The sequence below is a fragment of the Capra hircus genome, chromosome 5, assembly GCF_001704415.2.
Source record: "Capra hircus breed San Clemente chromosome 5, ASM170441v1, whole genome shotgun sequence".
Taxonomy (NCBI): domain Eukaryota; kingdom Metazoa; phylum Chordata; class Mammalia; order Artiodactyla; family Bovidae; genus Capra; species Capra hircus.
The window spans coordinates 66,201,046-66,216,654 of record NC_030812.1 but is presented as its reverse complement, the minus strand read 5'-3'; the positions used below and the strand labels follow the sequence as shown (position 1 = coordinate 66,216,654).

Genomic DNA, 15,609 nt, shown 5'->3' with positions numbered 1-15,609 from the left:
AAAGCAAAATTAGTAGAAGGAAAGAGATCATAAAGATCCTAGCAGAAATAAATAAAAAAGAAATGAAAGAAACAATAGTAAAGATGAATAAAACTCTAAAAGCTGGTTCTTTGAGAAGATAAACAAAATCGACAAATCCTTAGCCAGACTCATCAAGAAAAAAAGAGAGAAGAATCAAAGCAACAAAATTAGAAATGAAAAAAGAGAGGTTACAACAGACAATGCAGAAATACAAAGGATTATGAGACTATTATGAACAATTAGATGGCAATAAAATAGATAACCTGGAAGAAATGGACAGATTCTTAGAAAAGTTCAATCTTTCAAGACTGAAGCAGGAAGAAATATAAATTATGAACAACTCTGAAATTGAAGCTGTGATCAAAAATCTCCCCCTAAACAAAAGTACAGGACCAGATTGCTTCACAGGAGAATTCTATTAAACAATTAGAGAAGAGCTAATGCCTATCCTTCAAAATCTCTTTCAAAAAATTGCAGAAGGAGGAACACTTCCAAACTATGAAGCCATCATCACCCTGATACCAAAACCAGACAAACACAAGACAGAAAAAGAGAACTACAGGCCAGTATCACTGATGAACATAGATGCAACAAAGTTTTAGCAAACAGAATTCAGCAACACATCAAAAAGCTCATATACCATGGTCAATTTGGGTTTATTCCAGGGATGCAAGGATTTTTCAATATATACAAATCAATCAATGTGATACACCATATTAACAAGTTGAAAGATAAAAACCATATGATCATCTCAATAGATGCAGAAAAAGCCTTTGACAAAATTCAGCACCCATTTATGATATCTTCAAAAAATGGGTATAGAAGGAACCTATCTCAACTGAGTAAAGGCCATATTTGATAAGCCTACAGCAAACATTATTCTCAATCGTGAAAAACTGAAAGCATTCCCACTAAGATCAGGAACAGGAGAAGGGTGTCCACTTTTGCCACTATTATTCAACATAGTTCTGGAAGTCCTAGCTACAGCAGTCAGAGAAGAAATAAAAGGAATCCAGATTGGAAAAGAGGAAGTAAAGCTCTCACTGTTTGCAGCTGACACGATACTGTACATAGAAAACCTTAAAGATAATATCAGAAAATTGCTAGAGCTAATCAGTGAATTAGCAAAGTTGCAGGATACAAAATCAATACACAGAAATCACTTGCATTTCTATATACTAACAATGAAAAACCAGAAAGAGCAATTAAGGAATCAATTTCATTCACCATTGCAACAAAAATAATTAAATATCTAGGAATAAACTTACCTAAGGAGACAAAAGAACTGTACACAGAAAATTATAAGATACTAATGAAAGAAATCAAAGATGACATAAACAGATGGAGAGATAGCCCATGTTCCTGGGTAGGAAGAATCAATATTGTGAAAATGAGTGTACTACCAAATGCAATCTGCAGATTCAGTGTGATCCCTATCAAATTACCAATGGCATTTTTCACAGAACTAGAACAAAAAATTTCACAATTCATATAGAAACACAAAAGACCCTGAATAGCCAAAGCAGTCTTGGGAAGGAAGCTGGCGGAATCAAGCTTCCTGACTTCAGGTTATACTACAAAGTTACAGTCATCAAGACAGTGTGGTACTGGCACAAAAGCAGAAATATAGACCAATGGAACGAGATAGAAAGCCCAGAAATAAGCTCCTGCATTTATGGGCTATTTTTGACAAAGGAGTCAAAAATACACAATGGGGCAAAGAGAGCCTCTTCAATAAATGGTGCTGGGAAAACTGGACAGCTACATGTAAAAGAATGAAATTAGAATACTTCCTAATACCATACACAAAGATAAACTCAAAATGGATTAAAGACCTAAATGTAAGACCAGAAACTATAAAACTGTTAGAGGAAAACATAGGCAGAACACTCCATGACATAAATCAAAGCAAGATCCTCTACAACCCACCTCCTAGAGTAACGGAAATAAAAACAAAAATAAACAAGTGGGACCTGATTAAACTTAAAAGCTTTTGCATAGCAAAGGGAACTATAAGCAAGGTGAAAAGACAACTCTCAGAATGGGAGAAAATAATAGTAAATGAAACAAAAAGGATTAATTTCCAAAATATACAAGCAGCTCATACAACTGAATGCCAGAAAAACAAACAACCCAATCAAAAAGTGGGAAAAAGACCTAAACAGACATTTCTCCAAAGAAGACATACAGATGGCTAACACATGAAAAGATGCTCAACATCGTTCTTTAACAGAGAAAGGCAAATCAAAACTACAATGAGATATCACCTCACACCAGTCAGAATGGCCATCATCAAAAAGTCTACAAACAATAAATGCTGGAGAGGGTGTGGAGAAAAGGGAATGCTCTTGCACTGTTGGTGGGAATGTAAACTGATACAGCCACTATGGAAGACAGCATAGAGATTCCTTAAAAAACTAGGAATAAAACTGCCATATGACCCAGCAATCCCACTCCTAGGCATATACCCTGAGGAAACCAAAATTGAAAGAGACACACGTATCCCATTGTTCACTGCAGCACTATTTACAATAGCTAGAACATGGAAGCAAACTAGATGTCCATCAACAGATGAATGGATAAAGAAGTTGTGGTATATAGACTCAATGCAATATTACTCAGCCATAAAAAGGAACACATTTGAGTTGGTTATAATAAGGTGGATGAACCTAGAACCTATTATACAGAGTGAAGTGAGTCAGAAAGAGAAAGATAAATACTGTATTCTAACACACATATATGGAATCTAGAAAAATGGTACTGAATAATTTATTTACAGGGCAGGAGTGGAGAAACAGAGAATAGATTTATGGACATGGGGATAGGGAAGGAGAGGGTAAGATGTATGGGAAGAATAACATGGAAACTTACATTACCATATGTAAAATAGATAGCCAATGGGAATTTGCTATATGGCTCAGGAAACTCAAACAGGGGCTCTGTATCAACCTAGAGGGGTGGGATGGGGAGGGAGATGGGAGGGAGGTTCAAAAGGGAGAGGATATATGTATATCTATGGCTGATTCATGTTGAGGTTTGACAAAACAGCAACATTCTGTAAAGCAATTATCCTTCAATTAAAAAAAAAAAAAAAGCAGAGGCATTACTTTGCCAACAAAGGTCCATCTAGTCAAAGGTATGGCTTTTCCAGTAGTCATGTATGGATGTGAGAGTTGGGCCATAAAGAAAACTGAGCTCCAAAGAACTGATGCTTTTGAACTGTGGTGTTGGAAAAGACTCTTGAGAGTCCCTTGGAGTGCAAGGAGATCCAACCAGTCAATCGTAAAGGAAATCAATCCTAAGTATTCATCGGAAGGACTGATTCTAAAGCTGAAACTTCAGTACTTTGGCCACCTGATGTGAAGAACTGACTCATTGGAAAAGATGTAATGCTGGGAAAGAATAAAGGCAGGAGGAGAAGGGGAGGACAGAGGATGAGATGGTTGGATGGCATCATTGACTCAATGGAAATGAGTTTGAGCAAGCTCTGGGAGTTTCTGATGGACAGAGAAGCCTGGTGTGCTGCAGTCCATGGAATTGCAAAGAGTTGGACATGACTGAGCAACTGAACTGAACTGACTTAACAAAAGCAGTTGGGTCTTGGTCATGTTAGAATTGCACAGTTAGGAGCAGAAGCATGCTAGCACAGTGGAGATGAGCCCTGTAGATGCAGGCTTTTAATGTGTCCTGGGCATCACGTGGAAAGTTCTGCAGAGGAAATAGAGGGCCCTTGGTTAATCCAGCAATCCAGTTTATGTCTGTTAGCAGAGCTTCTTTTTTACATGTTATGTATGTTGAATGATTTTTAACATTATTTTTATAGAGTACAATAACATATTATAGACTATACAATACATTGGTTGTATATTTGTAAATGCTTTTGGTTGTAAGAGAATGTCAAATATCCCTCATAAGCGTAAACTTTTAAACCTGAAATGGACTCTAGATATGACTCAGCAATTTTAAAGCTGAGGAAATAGAAGATATTTCATATGACTTATCCCAGTACAGCTTATCAGAGCATCCTATCAGTTAGATATTATTGTAGAATCACTGAGGCTCAGAAAGACCAAGTGACATTCCAAAACTTTGCAGTTAGTAAGCAGTAGATTTATTACTTGGAACCCAGGCACCTGACCTGAAATTCTGAACTCTTTCTATATTTTGGGGCTCTGGGAGTTTGTGGTCTTATTGGGAAGAATCTTATCTATTTTTAAAAAAATATTTATTTATTTTTATTTATTTGGCTGTGCTGGGTCTTAGTTGTGGCATGTGGGATCTATTTCCCTGACCAGAGATTGAACCCCAGCCCCTTGCATTGGGAGTCTGGAGTCTTAGTCACTGGACCACCAGGGAAGTCCCTAGATTTTGCGTTTTAGATCCAGCGCTCTCGAGGCTGAACAGAGGATGGAATTGGTCAAGAGGAGAATGGAAACTCTCCTGTGTTCACTAAGAGAGGGCCAAGACAAATAGAAAAGAGTGTATTTGTGATTTAGTAGGTGAATCCTACAGGGCTCAGTGCCTGATTTGATATAGCAGGTGAGGGAAAGGGACTAGTCAGAGGCCTTCTCCAGTTTATGGCTATATCCACGGCCAGTGCAGCTGGGTGGCTGGAGCTGTCGGCATTCCAAGGCAGGAAGCACAAAGTTGAGAGGTGGAATGGGAGCCATGATGAGCTAATTTGGGGCCTGTTGAACTTGAATCTCTTATCTAAGTAGAGATGTTCAGTAGGCAGAATGTGGTGCTTAGAAACCATCAGACTGAAATGGAGAAAAACCTTTGGAAGTCCTTAGTACACAGATGATGGCCAAACCCTGTAGAAGAGTTGAAAGAGCCAAGAAGAGGATAAGACAAGAAGGTGGCAGGAGACAGAACTTAGGAGATGGGCCAAAGAGATGGAAGAAAATGGCAGAGGAGTAAGACAGAGATCACCAGCCTCCCCACAGATACATCAAAAACTCAACATATGGAACAGCTTCTACAAAACAACCTTTAGATGACAGCAGAAGACCCCAGGCCTTCAGGGGGGCAGGCTAGGCTCCCTGGAATGAGAAAACCACAAAATTCTGTAAAGCAATTATCCTTCAATTAAAAAATAAAGTGGAAAAGAAAGAAAGGGGCTGAGGAAAGTGTTGTAGCGAGAGATGAGGAATGGCTCTAGAGGTAGCGGAGAATCAGTAAAATCATGGATGCCAAGAAAGGAGGGGGCTGAGAACTGACCACCAGATCTAAGACACACCATTGCGTTTAGCAGCAGAATGGTCATAGGGAACCATCAATTTTGGCAGAGTGGTAGGAACAAAAGCTGTGTAAGAGAGAACAATGCATCTGTTCCTTCTCCCCACAGATGGGGTCTGCAGAGGCCTAGCCCCTTGAATTGGTAGAGTGAGTTCCCACTGTATTTGGGGCAGAAGACAGAGGGCGCTGCCCGCCATCTGCTTCCAGGTCCCTCTGAGCAGACTAGCCAGTGGCCTTAATGGAGGGGGTAAAGGGAAAGATCCAGTCCCCTCCCCCATCCCCACATCCCCATAACCTTTTATTGTTTTCTATAGGGTGGAAATACAGTGCAAGGAAACATCCCATTGCAAGCTTTTATTGCTTCATTTGGGACAATGATCGACAATTTCCCCCCTCCCTAGTCTGTTTATAGACATACATTTATTGAAAGGAGGAGTCAAACAAGCTTCATTTCTCAAATGGAAAGACTTCTAACAAACTTTAGTCATACTTACATGGGCCCAACTGTGCCTAGTCATACTTATGAAACAAAAGGAAAGTTTAAACAGAGAACCTTGAAATCCTGCATAATTCCCCTTTCTCATTACATGTCGGCAACCTATCTTCTGGATGGAGAATATAAGCTGTGATTATTTCCACTTCATAACTATTCGCTCCAAGCACAGTGTGGAAGCTCATTTGTGGGCAGGGTCTATAGTCTGTACTCATTCAGGGAAACTTCCTGAGGCTCTCCACCAACACCTGCAATTTTGCTTGTTACCTGGTGACAGCAACCTAAATTATAGTTGTGTGCCCTGGGGAGGAAATGAACACAGGACTGGCAGTATAAAAATCTGCCTATTAGGTGACAGCAAATATTATATGAAGCAAGAGGAACAGGCTTAAATTTCAGTAGACTAAAGGTTAGAAGAAGTTGTACCTTAGAAGATTACTTAAAAGGACAGAGGACTGCCTTTGGAGAAAGTATCTTACTTTCTTTTTCCAGAGAAAATACTAAAGATGTATTTCCAGAGGAAATACCAAAATAATAAAGATACTACTTTATTTTTTGCTATTAAGCACTGAAAAAAAGGTGAGGGAACTAGGAAAATTTATCGTTTAAAATACAAGAACAGATTTTCAAGGAAGCTAGGTCCTAGGACCTTGCCCCTCACTCCCATCCCCAATTCACTCTCCCTTGGAAACAGGACAGATGTGGCTGGGAGGTACACAGTGGAAAAGGTAATGGATGCTTCCTTCCTGGTTGCGGTTTTACAGAAAATCTCCTAAGGAACCAATGTGAGAGGGAGAAGAATGTTCTCTTTTCCCATTTCTAGAAGTTATGGTCATTGGATCTTGGGACCTGGGTTTAAATCCCAGTTCTGCTATTTTCTGGGCTTGTGGACATGAGCTCTGAGTCTCAATTTTCTAATGGCAGAAAGAGGATGACCATCTCTGCCCACAGGGTTATTCTGAAGACTTAACAAGATGCTGTATGTAAAACGACCAACAGAGTCTGCAATGAAAGTTAGGTTCCCTCCCCATCCAGAATGAAAATTTTTTAAAATTAATGAATTAGTTAATTTGGCTGTGCCGAGTCTTAGTTGCAACACTCGGGGTCTTCCATCTTTGCAGTGGCATGCAAACTCTTAGTGTGGCATGTGGAATCTAGTTCCCTGGCCAGGGATCGAACCTAGTCCCTCTGCATTGAGAGCCTGGAGTCTTAGCCACTGGACCACCAGGGAGGTCCCCAGAATGGAAATTTGAAGTGGGCAGGAGGTTCAGTGACCTCTTTTGTATGCAAATGAACTCATCCTGGTCTTTTTTCTTACTTGGCTTGAAAGGACTGAGCAAGCTGGATAGTTGCTGTCCAGTTGGTACCACCCCTGAGGGAAGATGGGGTGAACTGCGGTTTGGCCTGAGCTAAGAATATCCTCTCCTGGCAACTACTCTGCTTGCTGCCAGAAAGAGATAGGTTGCGTTTAAGAAAGTTCTGAGGTCAAAGCTGTCGATACAGGTCCAGATGGGTCATGAGGGTAAAGGGGCCTGAGGAGCCAAGGTGTGTGGCCAAAAGGGAGTGTGGGGAGCACAGGCATGAAGAGTGTGTTAGGGGCATCAGCAGCTGGTTTGGGGGACAGTTTCAACCTCCCAGCAAGTTAGAACCTCTTAAAGGGCCTTCGGGGAGAAGGAACAGTCTGCGCGCCTGGTTATCAGCATCCGCAGGAACTCCAGGAATGAGTTCTTGCTCAGCTGCCAGCACGTGAGACATTCTAGCTCTGTGCTTTTCTACCCAGGTGGCGCTAGTGGTACAGAACCTGCCTGCCAATTCAGGAGACGGAAGAGATGCAGGTTTGATCCCTGGGTTGGGAAGACTGCCTGGAGAAGGGCATGGCTCCCCACTCCAGTGTTCTTGCCTGGAGAATCCCATGAACAGAGGAACCTGGCAGGCTATGGTCCATAGGGTCTCAAAGAGTCGGACAGGATTGAAGCGATTTAGCCCTCACACACAGGATGACCAATACAACGTGGTCATCCTGAGCAGAGTAATTTGCAAGTGCTTTCTGCTGAGCTTTGTGGGGGCAACTGAGAACCTCATAGAGGGTCATGAAAATAATTCCCAAAGAAGAAAAATAGCCATTGATTGCTAAGCGGAGCCAACAGCGGAAACTCCCTATTAGCAGCAGAAGCACTGTGAGATCTGTGCTATGACCCCTGCAGCAGAGCTACAGAAAGAGCCTCTCTGCAGACAGTGTCACAGCGCAGATATGCAGAAGGTCAGTTCAGGAGCGGGGGAGAGGGGGCCTCCCACAGAGTCAGGGGCATGGGCTGGTGGATGAGGCTACCCCAAGACTGTTCAACCACAAGCTGGAGCGAATGACTAGACCTCTTTCAGTTTTCCCATCTTTAAAAGCCAGTGACATGCACAAAATATTCTTTGAAAGAACACCGGTTTTTGGAGAAGATTGCACAGATGGGAACCAAGATGGGAGAGATGCTTTTTATTTCACATCTTTATACGTTTTCATCTTTGAATCCTGTGGATATGTGTCCTGTTAAAGAGAGTAAATATTAATAATGACACAAAAAGACAAGTGATGATAGTTTGTACCTTATAGGATTACACACACCGGATAGATGGTAATTACATAAATTGCAGTGTTTATTGTTATTAATATTAATACAGGGATGCTGGCTAGGCCATCTTTCAGTATTTTTTACCCTTAAATACTCAACAGTCTTGTATCAGGTTTCCCTGGTGACTCAGACAGTAAAGAATCTGTCTGCAATGCAGGAGACCCGGGTTTGATCTCTGGGTCAGGGAGATCCCCTGGAGAAGGGAACGGCTATCCATTCCAGTATTCTTGCTTGGAGAATTATTTGGATAGAAGAGCCTGGCAGGCTACAGTCCATGGGGTCTCAAAGAGTCAGACATGACTAAGTGACTAACACTTTCACTTTCAGCCTCTTATCAAGTATCCAGATTGATGCCCTACAGGCACTGGCCTTACATTATGATTGTAATCAGCAATATCAATTTAGCCCCTTAAAAGCAGTCTTGTAATTGGGTAAAATGAATAAATGAGTGCCACTTGCAATTGACTAATTTTTTTTTTTTTACTTTTCACGTATTTTAGAGAATTATATTAATTGTTGACAATGGCAGAGGGCACTGTATAATGAACACCTACATACTCATCTGTGATCACTAATTGTTAACATTCTGGTCACATTTGTGTTCTTCCTTTCACATACACACAAATATATATGTATTTGCTGGATTATTTGAAAGTTAGTTGCAGATGTGGCATTTTTATTTCTAAATACTTCAGCATGTGTCTTCTGAGAATAGGACATTCCCCTACATAAGTGAAAGTCACTCAGTTGTGTCTGACTCTTTGTGATCCCACGGACTGTAGCCCACCAGGCTCCTCTGTCCATGGAATTCTCCAGGCCAGAATACTGCAGTGGGTTGCCGTTCCCTTTTCCAGGGGATCTTCCCAGCCCAGGGATCAAACCCAGGTCTCCCGCATGCTGGTGGATCCTTTCCCGTCTGAGCTACCAAGGAAGTTCTTGCTTGCTTAGTGGCTCAGTCCTGTCCTATTCTTCCAAGACCCTTCGGACTGTAGCCTGCCAGACTCCTCTGTCCATAGGACTTTAAGGCAAGGATACTGGTGTGGGGTGCCATTTCCTTCTCCAGGGAATCTTCCTGACCCAGGGATCAAACCTGAATCTCCTATGTCTGCTGTATTGCAGGCAGATTCTTTACCCGCTGAGCCACTGGGGATTCTCAAACACAGGAAATTAAACCATTACACAAGACTATTATCTTACGTACAGTTCATATGCAAATATTCCAGAGTGTCCCATTAAATGTTCTTTATAGCTGTTTACTTTTTGATCCAGAATTCTGGTGAGGATCTTCAGCATTTGGTTGCCTTCTTTAGTTAAGAACATTTTAGTAGGACTTGTTTTGCCTTTCATTGACATTGATATCTTTGAAGAACCTAGGTCAGTTTCTACCCTCCCCTCCCTGTCCCAATGTCTTGAATTTGTATCTGATTGTTTTCTGATATTAGACTCAGGTTAAATGTTTTTGGCAAAAATACTACTATCGGTAATGTCCCAATGCCACGTTTTAGAATACTTTTTATTCTCTTTTAAATGTCTGAAGCCAGGAGTCATTTTTAAAAATTCTAACATTCTCATTTTCAAATATCCAGCAGGTCAGTTATTGATAAGTGACTCCTGTCATCAAGTCATGATGGAGGCAATAGGCTATTTGTACAAATCACTTGATTTAAGGGCCACCTACCTCGGATATTCTCATTCATCGATCCCTGGAATCCTACAGTGAGTTTCTGTTCTGTGTCTCAACAAGAGGTATACTTCGGGTTATTCTTGCCCTGTAAATGACCTCTTGACAACTTTCATTCCTTTGCAGCCTTCTGAGGGAAATTGAGCGGACTCGGGGTAGGAGATGTTGGCCTCAAGGTATGAGCCAGCAGTCTTCTGAAGGTCTTAGGCATGGCGCCTCATTTTTGGAGCACTTGCTTAAATTAAGCTATTACAGTGCTCAGAGTTCAGACACGGTGAGTTCAGCAATGTGCACCAAAGCAGATAAGCTACAGGGGGCTAAAAGCTTGGACTTGGTGGCTCAGACAATTTCAGATAAATCAAAACACGCTTCAGGACAAGGAAAAAAGCCCTTGAGACCCATTGTTTCCATTTCGGCTGTGGAAAAGACTCGATGGAAGACACAGAGTAATGTTGAAATATGGAATGGCCCGGAAAAAGAAGCAGTGAAGAAAAAGAAAGATTATTCCTCTAAAACTTTACCTTTGGGTAAAATGGATGGTATAGTAAAGCTTTCACGGCAACGGATTTTGTCAGCTAAAAGTGAGAGTGAAAAGGGCCTAATTAATGCAAATTACCAGCATCCCCTGGTAGAGTCTCTTAGCGCAAATAATCCCTGGAAACCTGTATCTGAGCTCATCTCAGAGAAGTGGCTTTTTCATAGCCCAGATTACAGTTCAGTTTCTCGCAAGTGTTTTTTGCAGAGAAGATCTCAGTTTGAAACAAAGTTGATGGAAGACCTCATATGATACTGATAAAAAATAAAGATTTTCATGGGCTCTTCTATGTAACTTTTTTCTACTTGTCATTATTTAGAATTCTTTGATGAGATATATTCTGGTGATAATCAAGGTCTGGGGATTTTATTTTTATTTTTTAACCCCTTGAAATATTGTAACTGACGGTAGCTAAAAAGAACACTTTTTAAGTCATTCATGTTTCTGTGGTAAGTAGAAAACTGTTGATACCACAGGGTTCCATATCTAAAAATATATGGAGATAATGTTACTAAAGTTCTAATTGTGTTACTTTTACTATCATTTGTCTATGAATTTATGAATTAATGTTTTATGTACACAAAATTTACAATTGCTATCACCGCATCTCTTTAACATAAGGGAAGACATAAATTGGAATAAACTAAAACCATAAAGTTAGTTTAAAGTACTAGAGTCCACAGATTTGATACCATATCTGTGTTAAACATTTTAATTGCCTCTCATTTTATCAGTGATTTGTAAGATATTACCTGTTAACTGCTGAGGATTAATTATTGACTTCCTTCTTGCTTATCACCCAGCGAAATCCTACCTATTACATTAGGAATCCAAGTGAAAGAATGGGCTTAGCTGTGCGACTTTAACAGCACTATCACACTTAACCTCAGTTTCATCACTTAAAAGATGGGAGAAATTATAGGGCCAACTTTTTAGGATTTCTGAGAGGACTGCATGAGAAAATGCACATTGCAAGCCTTCAGTAAATAGTAATTACTGTCTGTTATGATCTAACCCATAGCCCACCTTTTTCCATGAAAACATCTGATCCCCTCAGCCCACAGCTTAAGCATACAGGAATGCTTTGGGTTATTTGTCTTAAATCGTGCCCCACCTGTGTCACAGGTGGTGGTGTGGTCTGCTTTGCACTGCACTGAAACCCAGGGTAGCTCGGCGAGCCCTCGCAGTCCAGGGATTCTCAGCTGGGTTCTGGGTGGGCCGCATCAGACTTTCCCCCAGGGGCCAAGTCTGATTCATTCGACACTGAAACGTCGTGTCGTGAGGTTTACTGTTTGTTTGGCTTTGGTGGAACCATAACGCACAGAATAGGTGCAGCCTTGTAGGTCTGAGAGAAGACGCGTCCACCGCGCCGTGTACGCGTGGGCTGGAGCAGAGGGACTGGTGTCCCGAGGGCTTCCCTCATGAGCCAGGAATCTTGTGGCGGCTGGGCACTGCCCTGCCAGGCTATGCAGTGGGGTGGGGGTGGGGGGTGCCTGTCAGGCACATCGGCCTACGTGTGGGACCTGGGCCCAGATACTGGCTCCTCGGTGGGACCGGAAGGATCCAAGCCAGGGACGCGGGACCTCCCAGACCCGTCCCCGAAATCCAGGGGAGGTCCAGGCCGTGGAGGTCATTAATGCAGAGAGGTCGCTTCCTGGAGTCAGGGCCAGAGGCGCGCTGTCTGTACAGCCAGGGTCGGGGGACAGTCACAGAAGGTGCTGCGGGGTCGGCGTGAGGTGCCGGGATCCCGACTCGTGGTCGAGGGCCAGCAAAGAGTCACTCCATTTCATGTGACCTCGGCTGATGGGACGTTCACGCTACCGCACAGCCACCTCTGCGCGTCACACGATCAAGAAGTGACTGTAGCATGTTTCGCTCGTGGTCTCGGCTGTCTGGAAGCTGCTGCCCTGCCGGGCGAAATAGGTCCTGCTCCAGGCCCCGCCTCAGCCCGCCCCTCCAGGACTCCGCCCCACCAAGGCCCCGCCCCCAGAACTCCGACCCGCCCCTTCAGGACTCCGCCCCACCTAAGGCACCGCCCCCGCGGCGGCCGATGGGGCGGGCTGCGCCGCCACGTGCTCAGACGCAGGGACCGCCCGCCCGCTGGGCAGAGCACAGGCAGAGCACCGGCCCCGGGGCGCCACTCGCGGCCGGGCGGCGGCAGGCATGGCCACGGCGGCGGTAACAGCGGCGGCTCGTGGAGCCGGTGCAAGGGCAGTGACGGCCCTGCGGGATGGCTGCCGGACTGCGGTCCGGGGGCGGTCGCCTGCTGGCCCCGCACGGCCCTTGTGCACAGCACCTGGGACCGCCCCGGACATGAAGCGCTATCTATGGGAGCGCTACAGGGAGGCGAAGAGGAGCACGGAAGGTGAGTGGGGTTGCGGCTCCCGAGCCTTCTGGACGTGTAGGGCCCCTCTCCGCCGGGCTGGGGCGCCAGGTCGCGTCCCACGCGGCCATCCGGGAAGCCGGCACCCTCGGACCCGCGAGGTCCGCTGAGGACCGCCGGACCTCCCTCCCCTTCCTCACCCTCGGTCGTCCCCAACCCCAACCGCGGGCGACGACGCCTCTGCAGTGCGATTCCTGGAAACGCGGAAAAATGCGCCTGCAGAGAAACTTTACAACTCTTGCCTTTCTCCTGTCGGGAAAGCCTCTTTATACATTCCTGAGATTGTTTGGCCAGAATTCCACATCGAAAGCGCTTTGGACCCTCCTGGGGGGTTCCACGGACATCTTTTGGGAGACGGTCACCGCCACGCCACGTATTGTTATTAATAAACAGCAATAATAGTAACCGCCGGAGTCCGGCAGGCGGCGGGTTACCCTGGATTCCGGCTGCTGGGCAGGTGCCGAGGGTCCGGAGGCTGGTTTATCTTCCTTCTTTGTTTTAGAGGATAGGGTAAGATTTGCTGTACTTGTAATAAGAGGGGTCCAGGTTGGGAGTGTCCCGAGTTATCTACTAACCTCAGCGAGGAGGGGATTCCAGGGCGTGACCTCTTTGTGGCCAGAAAATGAGCTTGATTTGATTGTTGGTAAGGGAAACAGGGAGGCTAGAAAGAGGACCCAGTAGATACTAATATCAGACACATAAATTGTGTCTTGGAATTCTTCCCCATACCTAGGAAGGAGCTGCCACATCCTCATCCTATAGATGAGAGAGGCCAGACTCAAGTTCAAGAAGCCTGGCCAAGGTGTGGTCTCCACCTCGAGTCTGTCTCAGCCCCACACCCATTGTCCTGTTTCCCGCCTGCCTTCCAGTAGCAGCTCATCATTTGGGAATTGGTGTAAAGGGCCAGTGATAATTCATGCGTGCTGCTTTTTCAGCGAGGACTTAGAATAGAAATTTTTGTACTCATATTTTGTGTGTGTGTGTGTGTTGGGGGGGGAATGTGTGCTGATGGAGATGGCAGAGAGAGGCAGAAAATATTTAGTGGAGAGAACATTTTTTAGAATCACATTTTCCATCTTTTGTCCAGAAGTCATGAAAGAACACAAGAGGCTTATTTTCACCAGTTAGAATAATTTTCTGAGGGAACTCAAAGTGACCGGAAGTGCAAAATTCTGTGAAATAGGGTTTGTTGTCTTAGTTTTCCTTTGCTCAGAGTTTAATTTTGCATCGATTTTTGAAGTGGTGTGTGTGGCAAGAAGACTGGCTTTGAGACATTGAGAATTGCAGATCTTAAGTGAAAGGAATATAAAAAGACCATCAAACGTGATGGGTAGGCAAGACTTCTTAATTGAAGTTTTCAGTTGTGATAATTGTATCCTGTGCAGTTGTAAGAATTGATACAGGGAGATCTAGCATAACCTTTAACCTCTTTCTCCCACTGGCAACATTTTGCAAAACAACAGCACAGTATCACAACCAGTATATTGGCATTGATACAACCCACAGATCTTATTCAGAATCTCCTAGTTTTACTCATACTTATGAGCGTGTATTTAGTTCTACACAGTTTTATCACGTGCAGGTTCGTGTATTCAGCATGGGTCAAGATACAGAACAGTTCACTACAATGTTGCTCCTAGTTTTTGACCATGACAGGTAAATAAAGCTCCTGTAAATCTTTATGTACAGGTTTTTGTGTGAACAGATGTTTTCATTTCTCTAAATGTTTGGTTGAATGGCAGTTGTGTGTTTTATATGACACTGCTGCTGCTGCTGCTAAGTCACTTCAGTCATGTCTGACCCTGTGCGACCCCACAGACAGCAGCCCACCAGGCTCCCCCGTCCCTGGGATTCTCCAGGCAAGAACACTGGAGTGGGTTGCCATTTCCTTCTCCAATGCATGAAAGGAAAAGTGAAAGTGAGGTCACTCAGTCGTGTCCGACTCTTAGCGACCCCATGGACTGCAGCCTACCAGGCTCCTCTGACCATGGGATTTTCCAGGCAAGAGTACTGGCGTGGGTTGCCATTGCCTTCTCCGTTATATGACACTACAGGCAAAATTTTTGCCATTCCAATTTTACAGACAAGGTTTGCTGCTGTAGATTGTGACTCTGGGAACATCACAAAGCTCCAGTTTCCTTATCTGTAAAATGGGGATGGATGCTGGTTGTACCCACATCAGAGGGTTGTGGTGAGGAATGAGTGCGTCCATCATGAAAGGTATTTAGAATAGTGCCCGGTGAATGAAATTCCCTGGCAGCTCAGCTGGTAAATAATCCACCTGCAATGCAGGAGACCCCGGTTTGATTCCTGGGTCGGGAAGATCTGCTGGAGAAGGGATAGGCTACCCCTCCAGTATCTTGGGCCTCCCTCATGGCTCATCTGGTAAAGAATCTGCTTGGGAAAACTGAGGTCAGAGAAAAGGAACTTAACACCAGAGCTAACACATCTCAAAATCTCCTCAAGCTGACCTACTCCAAACCCCGTGGGATTATCCCACACCAAAGCCCAACTCTGGCCTGAATCTGATCTTTATCATTCAACCCTCCAGCTCTCATTTGCCAGTGAAAGTTGCTCAGTTGTGTCTGACTCTTTGCGACCCCATGGACTATACAGTCCATGGAATTCTCCAAGCCA

General features: G+C 44.0%; 2 protein-coding genes across 2 annotated transcripts in view; both read left to right on the top strand.

Annotated features, from left to right (window-relative positions):
- The window catches only part of LOC102179170 (putative tetratricopeptide repeat protein 41), an 82,141-nt gene extending 71,284 nt beyond the window's left edge, over positions 1–10,857 (top strand). The window contains 3 exon segments of the mRNA XM_005680542.3: positions 9,960–10,089; positions 10,181–10,826; positions 10,828–10,857. Coding sequence (XP_005680599.2) covers positions 9,960–10,089; positions 10,181–10,826; positions 10,828–10,857 — 806 coding nt within the window.
- The window catches only part of NT5DC3 (5'-nucleotidase domain containing 3), a 63,409-nt gene continuing 60,455 nt past the window's right edge, over positions 12,656–15,609 (top strand). The window contains exon 1 of the mRNA XM_018048183.1: positions 12,656–12,954. Coding sequence (XP_017903672.1) covers positions 12,753–12,954 — 202 coding nt within the window. The 5' untranslated portion in view covers positions 12,656–12,752. The remainder of the gene's footprint in view (positions 12,955–15,609) is intronic.